Raw genomic sequence first — 11,859 nt, forward strand, 5'->3', positions numbered from 1 at the left:
CTCCCCCACCCTGCCCAGAACTCTGGAGCCAGGTTTGGAGCAGGCAAGGGTCCCCCGGCCCAGATGCTTGAACTCTGTTTGCGGCCGGGATCGCTCCCCTAGATTCCATGCGCAACGCTGGCTCTCGGCCTGGGCCACCTCTCACCCAGGTGTGGAGCAAGCACCCCAGACACACCAGGTCCCCAGCGCGCGTCCTTCCTCCCCATCAGGGTAGTCAGCCCCTTCCTCCCGGGGCTTCAGCATGCACCCCTGGCCCAGAACTCACCGCAGACCCCCTTCTCACACCCCTTCCCACCAGCAAAGCTGCGCTAGGCATTCGCAGTCACAGCTTCCCCATTCTCAAGACTGGCCCCACCCGCTGCCTCCCGAGTCCCTGCGCCCAGCTCAGTCAGCACCTGACCTCTGACCTCTGCCTGACCGCCTGCCCAGGCCGCCTCCCCTCTGGTCTGCAGACCTCACTCCGCTGTCGCCTGAGGCTGCCCACTGTCCAGCACACACCCTGGCCCTCGGCACCTGCGGCCCTTAACACACAGTCTGCTGCTCTCCTCTTGCAGATGCTTGGTGCCCAAGAAGGGAGGTTCTTGGCGATTCTGACCGCAGCCCAGCACGTACAGAGGCCTGATACTTAGTCTGAGAATCACGACAGCGTCACCACCAGCAACACGTGAGAATGACAGTCACTCCCTTGGGACCAGAAATATCCACAAATTAAAATGTACCAGTGTATCCACACAATTTAATGTACAAAGTAAAATATCCGCAAAACATAAACGCACGAGATGCAAATCACCTCTTCCAGTTTTCATGGAAGGTCCTCACGAAACCGTGGCGCTAGTAACCTTGGGGGAGGAGGCCAGGAGGCCTGTGGCTCCTTGGCCCTGCTGTACCCACCCACCCACTCAACTCACTCGGGTGCCAGCGTGGCGCAGTGTCCGTTTGGACTCAGCCCGGTCGGCCTCTTCGGCAAAGAGATTTCAGTGATGATGAGAGCTGGAATGGCCACAACAGGCATAGAGGCGGACGCCCCGTGGGGGAGGGTCGACCGGGGCAGCCGTTTGGGACGCGAGCTGGACTTTCAGAACACACTGAAGTGGAAATACAGTGTCCAGCAGCAGGCCCACGCTGGGCAGCATCCAGGGACCATGAGGCCACCCCCAAGGCCCACATCTGGTATGTTCATGGCGGCAGGTTGACAAACGCAGGCCAGGGAACAGGCCGAGTCGAGTGCCCGCCCGAGGACAGAGGGAGGGGCGCGGGGCCCCACCCCGTGGAATAGTACTCAGCCACGAAGAAGCCGAGGTGCTGCTGGACAGCGACTCGGGCGGAAGGAAGGAGGGTGTGCAGGAGAGGGGTCAGGAGGGCGCAGAGAGGCAGACGCCCACACAGCAGACGACTCAACAAAGAACACCCCTATAGAAGCCAGCGGCTCGACAATGGGGGGCTTCTGGGGTAAAGGGGGAAAAAGGCAATGGGGACGAAGAGCCGTTCCTTTGAGCCCGCATTCCACAGTAGGTCAGCCCACGAAGCAAGCATGAGGGCACCCAGATATGCTTACAAAGGGGTTCACGGCTGCATGGTTTAATAACCCCAGGCTAGAAGGAAGTGGGCAGATCCGTACCGAGAGATCTCATCAGCTGCCTGGGTTGCTGAGGACAGCATCCATGGAAGAGTCACCGTGGAGCGGGCAGGAGAGCCGAGGGCCCACACGGGAGCCAGCCGGGCCCGCAAAGACCGGACCTGGCCGCGGCCATCCTGCAAGCCAAGGGCGCTGTGGAGGGGGCCAGGGTGCTGCGGGGGGCTGCGCCCGGGGCAGCCGCGCTGGGCAACGGCTGAAAGCCTGGGCCTCCCTGGCGGGGCAGAGCTCAGTCAGCACTACGAAGCTGCCCCAGCCCCTGCAGCGCGAGTCCCATCCCCGCGGGGGGGCCCACATGGCCCAGCAGACCCCTCCTATCTCCCCACTGCTCCCCTCCGCTGTGGGTTTCAGCCCATCGGCCTGCTCTGCCCCCCACTCTGTCTGTCGGGAGTCCTCCCACCCCCTGCACCTCTGATCTGTCCCCCAGTCTTGTATGTATACATAAATAAATGTTTAAAAAACCAAACTCCTTAGAGCAGAAAGCAGAGCCGGGGGCGGGGCCCAGGCTGCAGGATCTGAGTGCTGAGGGGCTGATACATAATAACGTGGTCATGAGCTGATAATACTTTTGTATAATTGAAATTTACTAAGAAAAATTTAATTAAAAAGCACATAAATAGAATCAGGAAAACATTAGTAGGTGGTTAAGCTCTACAGAAAAACAAGGAAATGATCCTCACCCAAGCCAGTGGGTCCCTCGTAACGAGAAGGGGGTGCGGTCAGTGAGAGGGCACATGTGGTGGCGGTGTGCTAGCGGGTCCCCCACCTGGGTGATGGGGTGCAGGTTTCATTTTCTTTACAGTCTGGTGTACTACGCGATCGGCTTTCTGACATACATCCTGGTTTTTTTAATCTAACAGGGCATCTGGGAGGAGGGATTAGGATGGGTTCCCCTGGACATGTGTAGGGTCATTCATGTCTACTGCCTGCGGGGCGCATGGTGTGGGCAAGCTACCCACCGAGCTGTGCCCAAGATTCTTCACTGGTAACAGAATCGAGCCGCGGTGAGGCCAGAACAGATAAGACAGGCTGAGACAAGCTGCCCAGCCTCCTAAAATATTAACTATTTGGATACTTAACTCCATCAACTACCCTGAATATCGGTTTTCAAACAGAAGACCTGGGTCTTGGGTACGCTTGAGTTTGTGCGGGCTGGTAAGAGGGCTTCCTGCCCGGGGAGGAGCCCACTACCTGACCCCTGGGGCCGGGGCCAGGCGGAGGCCAGCAGCGCTCGAGGTGCTGGGGATCCAGGCCGCTGCGAGCGGGCGCAGGGCAGATCTCTCCCTGCCCTGGCTTCCTCTGGGCAGGGCTCAGCCTCCGGGCAGCATCCCCGCGAGGCTCACCTGGGCCTGGGGCCTGGTGCAGCTATTTTGGAAAATGATCTGAATTTACTTTAAAAATATGAAGCCTCCCTGGTGGCACAACGGGAACACAGCATGTAACGTCCGCACCCACCGCGGCAGGAGTTGGGTCCCCGCCATGGGGGGACCCCAGGCGCAGCAGACCTCTACGGACCCGCCCGCTGCCCCCTCAGCAGTGGATGTCAGTGGATCTGCCTGCTCTGCTCCCCACTCTGTCTCTGGTGACTCCCCTTCCCCACACTCTGGCCCGCACCCCAGCTCTTGTACGCATAAATCAATAGATAAAACTCAAAAAACATCTAAAAATGGAACCACTATACGACCACCACCCCACTCCTGGGCTCTGTCCAAAGGCCACGAATCCATCCACTGGAAACGTCCTCCCTGTCCGGCATGTGGTCAGCGCTCTTCAGAGCCGCTAGCGATGGCGACGCTGACGCGGGCCCCGGGCGAGCCGGCGTGTGCCCTCACCGCGGCCTGTTCAGCCGGGGCGGGCCGAGGCAGCCTCTGCCGGCAAGACCGAGAGCTCCGGTGCGTGGCAAAGCCAGCCAGGTGGCAGGCCCACCCTGGACAGGCCCCTGGCGCCGGCCGCGCCCAGTGAGGCCAGGCCCAGGGCCGGCAGGCGCCAATGAAGTGGGGGCACTGAGGAGGCGGTGTGAGGGTGACGGGGCGATTGAGCGGGGAAGAAAGCTAATCAAATGGAAGCATGAGACATCACACGACTTGCAAGAGGGGGCCGGGTGCCCAGCGCGCCCGTGGCCCAGAGAGGTGGGCAGGCGGTGCACCACGCGCAGCTCCCCCTGGCTCCCTGGCTCCATCCACCTGGGCCCAGGCCCTTACCAGTGGGCAGGGGCGGGGAGGCGAGCGGGTGCCAGAGCGCAGGGACAGTGGCGAGGGGAGGCTGGCAGCAGCCCGGTGGACTCACTGTGGAAGCCGAGTGGCCTGGCGGCCCTGGGGTCTTCAGAGGGATTTCCCCAGGAGGATGCTGACGGGGGGCAGGAGCACCGGGGGGCGGGGCAGCAAGAAGACTCCAGCCGGTGCGAGCGGAGACTCCCACTGGACGCCGTAAGGTGCCCCAGCCCCTGCCCTGACTCCTGGGTGCCCAGCTAGGACGCAGCCAGGAGCAAGGGGTGCATCTGTTGCCTTTGATGCTGATGCTTTGGGGAGCACCCCAGGGGCCCCAAACCTGCCATGGGTTCTGCCAACCACCACATCAGGGCACACTGTAGTGCTGAGATCTTCAGGAGAGAAGAACTTTATTACAGTTCGTGCGTGGTAGCGAGAAGAGTAGAGTTGATTTCCCCTTGAAACTCTCCAGTCGCCTGTCCCATGGCCGTAAAGCCCAGCCAGACAGGGCTGGCCCAGACGGGCCGCAGAGGCCCACAAGTTTCGCACAGGTCTACGGCTCCCCTGGGGCAGAGGCCCTCCCTGGGGGCGCGACTATCAGCTGTCCCAGGCCCCGCAGCACGAGTTGTGTCCAGGCCAGGGAGGGACCCCAGGGCGCAGCAGACCTCTCCTGTCTCCCCGCTGCCCCCTTGGCAGTGGACTTCGTCTTCCACCTGCCCATGCTGCTCCCCATTGTCTCTAGCAAACCCTCTCACCTGGTTACATCCCTGACCTGTACAGTTCTTGTATGCACAATAAAGAAAATATTTTTAAAAGGGGAGGGGGGGAGAGAAGGGGCCAGGCTGGTCCGGAGGAAAGGCGCAGAACCAAAACAGAAAACTAAGGCCGGCGGTCAACAACTCCCGCCCCCAGGCTCACCCCACTCTTCCAAGAGCCTCCTTCCCTGTCCCCAGGCCCCTGGGGCCAGTGCCAGGGGAGAGGCTGGAGGCAGCCTGGTGGCTCCCTGCTTCTCCGAGACCTCCAGGTCTCCCCTGCTCCTCGGGGCCCCCCACCCCAGGGCAGGGCCCCTGGAACCTGGCCCCTCCCAGGATCCCCTGTCACAGAGGCAGAAGAGCCTGTTCACCTTAGGAGGGGGTGGGGGGGGGGCTGCTCACCAGCCGGCCTCTGGCCCCTCCCCCACGCATTGCGGCTTTGGCTTTGCGGAACAGACTCATCCACCTAGAGCATTCAGGAGTCACCCCGAGCTTTAAGTAGGTCAAACTGGAGTAACCGCCACGCCCCGTGCTGCGCACCAGCGTCTTCCCAGCGCCGATCAAACCCACAAAACAAGCCCTAAAACTGGGGGGCACAGCGCAGTCCCCAGGACGGGCGCTGGGCTGGTGGGCGTGGTGCGATCGCATCGTCTGGGGCTTGTCTGCGACACCCCTAAACCACGCACAGCGCTGGCACTGCGCGCTCCACAGTAAACATAGTTTTAAACCCTGGGCAAACACCGCGCGGGCCTCCCTATTGCCCGCGGGGAGCCCCTGGCCGAGTGGGGCTCTCGGGCGCCACCTGGCGCCGGCTCCCGACCGCCCCCTCCGCCGCGGCGGGCGCGACCCGCTCCCGCGCAGAGGCCGGCCGAGGTCAGCTGGCCTCTGCCGCTTCCGACCCGACCCTGAGGTCGCGGCGGCCACTCAGACAGACGGACGGAGCCAGGGAATCCTGTTTTTCTCACGCACGCGATAATAAAAACCGAAGGTATAATTAATAGTTTCTCAAAAGCCCTGGAGAAAGAGAACGTTGGTTTCAGGCATGGAGTGATTGCTTTGAAGAACGCCCAGTTGACTTGCTCCCCTCGAGGGAGGTAGGAAGAGCTCCCCAGGGCACTGGAGGCAGGGGGAGGGTCTAGCCCTAGGCTGTCTGGTCTCTGCACGTCCAGGTGAAGCAAGCCACTCCACCCCCGCACCCCGAAGCTCACCAGGAGGTACCAGCTCACAGCCCTTCCTGCAAAGGAGCAGGGGGCTGGAAAACCTGACAGAGGGGTGCACTGGGGCAGAGGGAACTGGAGAAAGAGTACAACGAGTGACCTTGGAATAAGCTGAGCATTAAATAAATGCAAACTAAATTTATTTTATTTATTTATGCATACAAGAACTGGGGTGTAGGCCAGAAGTACAAGGGGTGAGAAGATTTACCAGAGACTGTGGGGAGCAGAACTGGCGGATCCACTGAAACCCACTGCTGAGGGGAGCAGGGGGGAGGCAGGTGGGGTCTGCTGCACCCTGGGGGCCACTCCTTGGCCCGGAATGGACTGGGCTTCCTCTCTTGAGCCGCCGGGAGGCCCCAAGTTAAGATTGGAAGTACCAGGTTAGAAAAGTCTGCACCTGGGGGGCCCTTGGTGACAAGACAGCGGGGGGTGGTGGGGGGGACAGGAGGCCGAAGGATAGGGGCAAGCAGCTGAGAGCTGGGGAGCCAGGAGCCCTTTCAGGAAAGGAGCAAAGGCCTCTCTGGCTGGGATCTTTGCATCCTGCGGGGTTCCTGCTCCGGCTCTGGCACATTATCAGTTTGGAAATGCGATCTCAAAGACAGGTAGAGGAGGGTACCCGGTCAGAAGGAGGATTCGAACCCGAGAGCCGTCCAGCTGGCTGCTGTGCGAGTGTCCACCAAGCTCAGGGCTTTAATTTACAGCCTGTAGACGGCAACAATGAGTCATGGCCTTGGGAACATCATCAGGGGCTCCCAGGTAGCACAGCGGGCTAGAAGCGCAGCACTAGGAAGCTGCCGCAGCCGCTGCAGCACCAGTTCAATGGCCAGGGCTGACCCCCAGGGCGCAGCAGACCTCTCCTGTCTCCCCGCTGCTCCCTCAGCAGTGGACTTCGTTGATCTGTTCTGCCCCCCACTCTGTCTCTGGTGAGTCCTCTCACCCCCCCACCTCTGGCCTGCACCCCAGTTCTGTGTGTATAAATAAATACGTCTTTAAAAAAACAGGAGCTCACTGATGCTGGATGGGCTTTCCCCTCGCTAAAGGGCGCCTGCGGCAAGCAAAGGCTGACGCCCCACTGGGAAGCCACTCATCTGCTCCCAGGTCAGAGTGGGTGTGAAGACTCTGGTTCTCCCTTCAGGCAACAGACTCCTGCAGACAGGAGGGCGCCTGTGGGTGGCTCTTCTCCCTGGGGGCAGAGGCGGTGTGATGGCTCCTTGCCTGTGAGATATTTCCCCAGTGAGTTAATTGTAAAAATAAATAAAATGTAATTATTCATCCCAAAAGAAAGAAATGCCAGCTGAGTCCGTGGCCTGCATCACAGTACTTGGATGCATAAATAAATAAAACAAATCTTAGAAGAGATCTGGTGAATCCTCTCACCCCACACCTCTGGCCGGCACCCCAGTTCTTAGGTGCATAAATAATAAATCTTTTCTTTAAAAGATGGGGAAATCATAAAAATGTACAAAAACGAGGATGCCCGGCTTGCGCCACGCCATCCATGTATAAAGACTCGCCGCGTTCGAGCTGGGCCTCAGCCAAAACAACACTATCACTGAGCCCGGGGCGCGGAAAACCCAGGAGAATACATGGTCTTTCTTTTTTTAAAGATTTATGTGTGCATGCAGAACAGGGGTGCAGGCCAGAGGTGCGGGGAGAGAGGACGCCCCAGAGACAGAGCGGGGAGCAGGACAGGCGGATCCACTGACACCCACGGCTGAGGGGGCAGGAGGGGGCTGCGGCGCCCTGGGGTCCCTCTCGGGCCGGGGATCGGATCGAGCTTGGGCCCCAGCAGTGGAAGCGCTGAGACCACCCACCAGGCCACCAGGGAGACCGCCAAAATTCTTCCTGTTTTATCCCAACTTGGTGGAGAGGCTGAGCGAGCAGAGTTTACTGCTCCCGGGCAGCAGCCGAGACGGAGCCCCTAGAGTGGGGTCCGCAGCTACTGCCCACTCAGTAAGGGGGCAGGCTCTCTTCGGTAGACCTAGGTTCACATTCCAACGGTGACTCAGCTGTGCCCCTGGTGCCAGGCCCAGTTCCTCCCACCTGAATCTCCCGGATGCCAGGCCCAGTTGACTATCAAACTTGGATGTGAGGCCCACTTCGTTATCACTTCAGATAGTCCCGTCCCGGATGCAGGGTCACTTTATTACCATCTTATCAAGCTTGGATGCCAGGCTCAGTTCTTTACCGCCCTAATTCAGTCCTTGTCAGGAAATCTTTGGTCACTCCCAACACTTCCCATCTTGCGAAACTGAAATTGTCAGACTGCACATTGACGCCTGTCCCTCCTCCACCCGTCCCTTCCGGACGCCGGGTCTTTGCCAGGGCGTGTCCACCCACACCCCAGAGTACGGCTGACTGAGATGTGGAGTCCGAACCCTTGGGGTCAGGACCTGGGAATCTGCATTCACCAGCTCCCAGCTCAGGCTGAGGAGAAGCACCCCAAGTGGTGCCAGCGTCTGTGAGACAGGACAGCCGAGCCGGGGGCGAGCGGGGGGCGCCCAGTGGCTCCGTGGCGGGAGCCCATCTGGGCACAGCTGAACTTAGGTGAGCCCCACCGCCGGAGCTCAGGCCAGCTGGCCAGCGGGGCGCAGAGCGGCGGGCGCTCACGGCCGGGGCCGGGTCGCCCCAGGAGGCACTTCTGCGCAAGGGAGCCTGGTCTGCTGTTGTTCATTACTTGAAGAGAACCGAAAGGGCGAGAGGGCTTGGGGGCGTCGCTTGGCCCGGCTGGCCCTTTCACTCTGGACAGGCTTTCACTTTCATACTTGCTGATCTCAGACTCCTGTCCTCAAGCGGGGCCCCACGGGCGCAGAGTCAGACCTGCCCGACTGCGGAGACCGGGAGGCTTTGTTCTTTAAGAACTGTGCACTGAGTTTGCACACCTGACGGAGGCCACAGGACACCCCCTGGGCCACCCTGCACCACCAGCTGCTGGCTGTCACCGAGCCCCCCTGCCCAGCAGGAAGCCTGTCTCCCCACTCCCAGGCTCCCACCGGCCTCAGGCCCTGCTCTCTGCCGCCCCCGCACGGCGCTCGGGTGACACGACGCCACGTCTGAGGGAGGCCAGCGGCCTTTCCCACGCTCCCGAAGCCAGAGGTTTATTACTGCAGCTGGCAGCACCGGGCGTGGCCACGGACTCTAACCCTGAGTGAGACTGGCTGTGCACTGGGGACCCCTGTGGGAGGCTGCCTTCTCCCTACATCGCACGCCCAGGCAGCCCTCTGCACGTGAGCCACCTGGAGAGGTGCTGGCACCTGGCGTGCGTCAGAGGGCAGGTGGCGGGTTGACGTGGCCACACACAATGGGGAATCGCCCCCGTCCAGCATGGTCACCCCAAAGCCTGAGGGCACCGTGGCACGGGGCCGCTGGTGCTTCCAGAGCCCCGGGGAGGCTGTGCAGCCCCTGATCATTTCATCAGCGCCAGCAGTAGCTGCTGCCACCAGGTGTCACCGGCGTTTACCAGAGGAGCCCCCAGCTGGCCCAGGACCCCCTCCCGGCCGCAGTGAGGTGCGGGCAGAGGTACCCACCGGGCGAGCCCCAGGGAGCCCGTGTTTCTGCAAAGACCTGCCCCCAGAGCGCTCAAGGCTGGTTGTTCCGGCCGCGCGGGCGAGGGCTATGGGCACCGGGTGTTCCTCAGCTGAGCTTGCACGTGGGCTCGGCCGCGGGCCAGCACCGGCCTTGCTCGGGCTCAGCAGAGCCTCTGAGTCAGGCCACCTCATCCCACACAGGGAAGGGCACCCTGCCCACCAGCAGGGAGGCCCGGAGGTGCCCTACGGGGGAGGGTGCTGGCGCCCCTGTTTCACAAGCCCCACCAAGGATCTGTCACCTGGGCGCCCACACGGCCCTGTTGGGGAGCAGGCTTCTCGCCTCGGGCCCAGAATCTCACCTGCCTGGACACACCGAGGCTCTGCTGGGGCCAGCTGGCCACAGGTCCGGTCCACAGGGGCTGCGCCTGTGAGTCTCTGTCTGGCCTCAGCTTCCTCCCTCATGCCGGCCTTAGAGCCTGGCCAGGGTCAGGTCAGCCAGAGCCCCAGAGCTGGGCCCCTAGATGAGGCTCAGACTCAGGAGGGGAGGTGTGGGGAGGAGGGAGCCCCTCGCCCGGTGCTGGCCGGCTCTGGTTTGAAATCCGTGCAAAAGTTCTTATTTACAGGCCCAGAGTCTGGCCCGCGTGCCCGGGGATGCCCCTGCACCAGGAGAGGCTCCTCCCTGCGCTCTCCTACCCAGGTGTGGTGTGGTGTTTTCTCAGCCCCTCGCGGGTCCAAGGAGCACGGAAAGTGTATTAGGAATCCTGTGGTAGCCTCTGAGGCAGAGACACAAAAGAGTCGCTTCTCGGGGTTCAGTTCAGCGCAGTCCGATCACCTCGCCCATTCATTACTCCACCATGGCCACCGGCCTCCACGCCCAGCGCCCTACAGACAGAGGGGCTCAGCCCAGCCAGCTGGGCCCGGGGGTGGCAGCACAGCAGTCTTACTGGGGGTCCCCTTCTTCTGACATTCAAAAAGCCCCCAGCCCTTCCTGCAACCTGGCCCCCAAGTCAGTGCTAGGTCTTCGCGGGTTGATGGGCAAGAGGACCCCCGCCACCCCCATCAGCTGTCTTCCTGCCGGGAAACTGCAGGTAGTTGGACCAAGGAACTGGGGGGAGGGCTCCCCACATCCTCAAACATTGGGCAACCCCCCAGGACACAGCAGGAACACGCCACGAGTGGCGCCCCCACCGCCGGGTCCGCACCCCAGACTCAGCCTTCGCAGGCTGGCCTGGCTTTCGCGGGAAAGAAGTGTCAGGAGCGAGAGGCTCCTGGCAACCTCCTCCACCGAGGTACGGAGCAGTTTGCAGCAGAGAGCAAGGCGGGGCTCCTGCTGCGTCGTCTGCCCCAGCTCCTGTCCTGCGGCTGACCGCGCTGGGCGGTCACCGCGCACCAGCAGGCCCTCCAGAGCACGTGCGTCGAGGCCGCGAGGCCTGTTATTCCTGTCCCACCCCCCTTCACGCCCCAAGACCGCCTGGCCCGGCGTGTGCTCCCCCCGAAGTACCCTCTGTGGCTGTGCAGAGCCTGCTGCCTCCTGCCCAGGCCGGGAGCGCAGGTGACAGCCCAGAGGGAGAGCCCGTCGCAGCTAAGGCTGAGGTTCCCTGCCGAGCTGGCAGGAGGCAGCCCCTGCAGGCCGCAGGTCAGGACCCGCAGAGCAGATGGCTACTCCTGCCCAGTGAGCTTCCGGCCGGCCCTTGGGCAGCGGTGCTGGGGCAGGTGTGCCCGCTGCCGGCAGCGTGCTTAGCCAGTCCCAGCGCCAGGGCCGTCCCTTCCACCAACTGGGGTGGGTGGGGGCTTCTCCTCGCCCGGCAGCCCCCTTTCTTCTCAGCCCAGACTAGGGGGGTCAGCAGGAGTTCTTCCCTTACTTCCTCCAGAGGGGTGTGTCCTGGGGGTGAGGGCCTCACCGGCACAAACATGCTGGTTCCGACCTGGTCCTGGATGCTAGGCTGGTCCCTGCTGGTGGGAACAGGAGCTTCCACCACGCGCTTCCTCTTCTGCCCAACAGGTCCTTGCAGTCAGCCCAGCCGGAAGGGTCACCAGGGGCGCCAGAGGCCAGAGGTGCAGGGAGGCTGGGGCTGTGAGCCTGAGGGCCCCTGGGGGCGGGAAGAGCAGGGGTGGGTGGTGGGTATTCCCAGCGGGTGTGCTGGCAGGGGTGGCAGCCACAGCCCTGCACCTGAGGTGCTCCAGCAGGCCAGAGCTCAGGGCTGGCTCCATGTGGCCGCAGGCGGCCAGCACGCGGGCCAGGCATGCCAGGCAGGCGCGGTAACCCTCGCAGTAGCTGTCGGAGGGCGCTGCGGGCAGAGATCAGTTGTGATCAGCTGGGCAGGGTGCAGGCTACTTGCGCTGGGCACCGGGCAAGGCTGGGGCAGGCGGGTCACTCACTGGGTGCGGTGTCCAGGCAGGAGGGCGCAGCAGCTCTTGCAGGAAGCACACGGTCATCTCCAGGATGTCGCCTTCTCCAGCTGGCAGCAGCGCGCAGCGTCAGGCGGGGAGGGAGGGGCCGGCAGCGGGAGAGTAAGGGCTGCC

At 62.4% G+C, this 11,859-nt stretch overlaps 2 protein-coding genes across 2 annotated transcripts in view; one reads left to right on the forward strand and one right to left on the reverse strand.

The window, feature by feature from the left end:
* Positions 1–11,596, reverse strand: part of ACOT7 (acyl-CoA thioesterase 7) — a 60,199-nt gene extending 48,603 nt beyond the window's left edge. Inside the window, exon 1 of the mRNA XM_012722052.1 lies at positions 11,238–11,596. Within this exon, the coding sequence (XP_012577506.1) occupies positions 11,238–11,581 (344 nt within the window). The 5' untranslated portion in view covers positions 11,582–11,596. The remainder of the gene's footprint in view (positions 1–11,237) is intronic.
* Positions 11,597–11,779: 183 nt separating this feature from the next.
* ESPN (espin) overlaps positions 11,780–11,859 on the forward strand; it is a 30,095-nt gene continuing 30,015 nt past the window's right edge. Inside the window, exon 1 of the mRNA XM_012722053.1 lies at positions 11,780–11,818. Within this exon, the coding sequence (XP_012577507.1) occupies positions 11,780–11,818 (39 nt within the window). The remainder of the gene's footprint in view (positions 11,819–11,859) is intronic.

The sequence above is a fragment of the Condylura cristata genome, unplaced genomic scaffold (genome assembly GCF_000260355.1).
Source record: "Condylura cristata isolate star-nosed mole 26May11 unplaced genomic scaffold, ConCri1.0 scaffold00008, whole genome shotgun sequence".
In the NCBI taxonomy this organism is placed as follows: domain Eukaryota; kingdom Metazoa; phylum Chordata; class Mammalia; order Eulipotyphla; family Talpidae; genus Condylura; species Condylura cristata.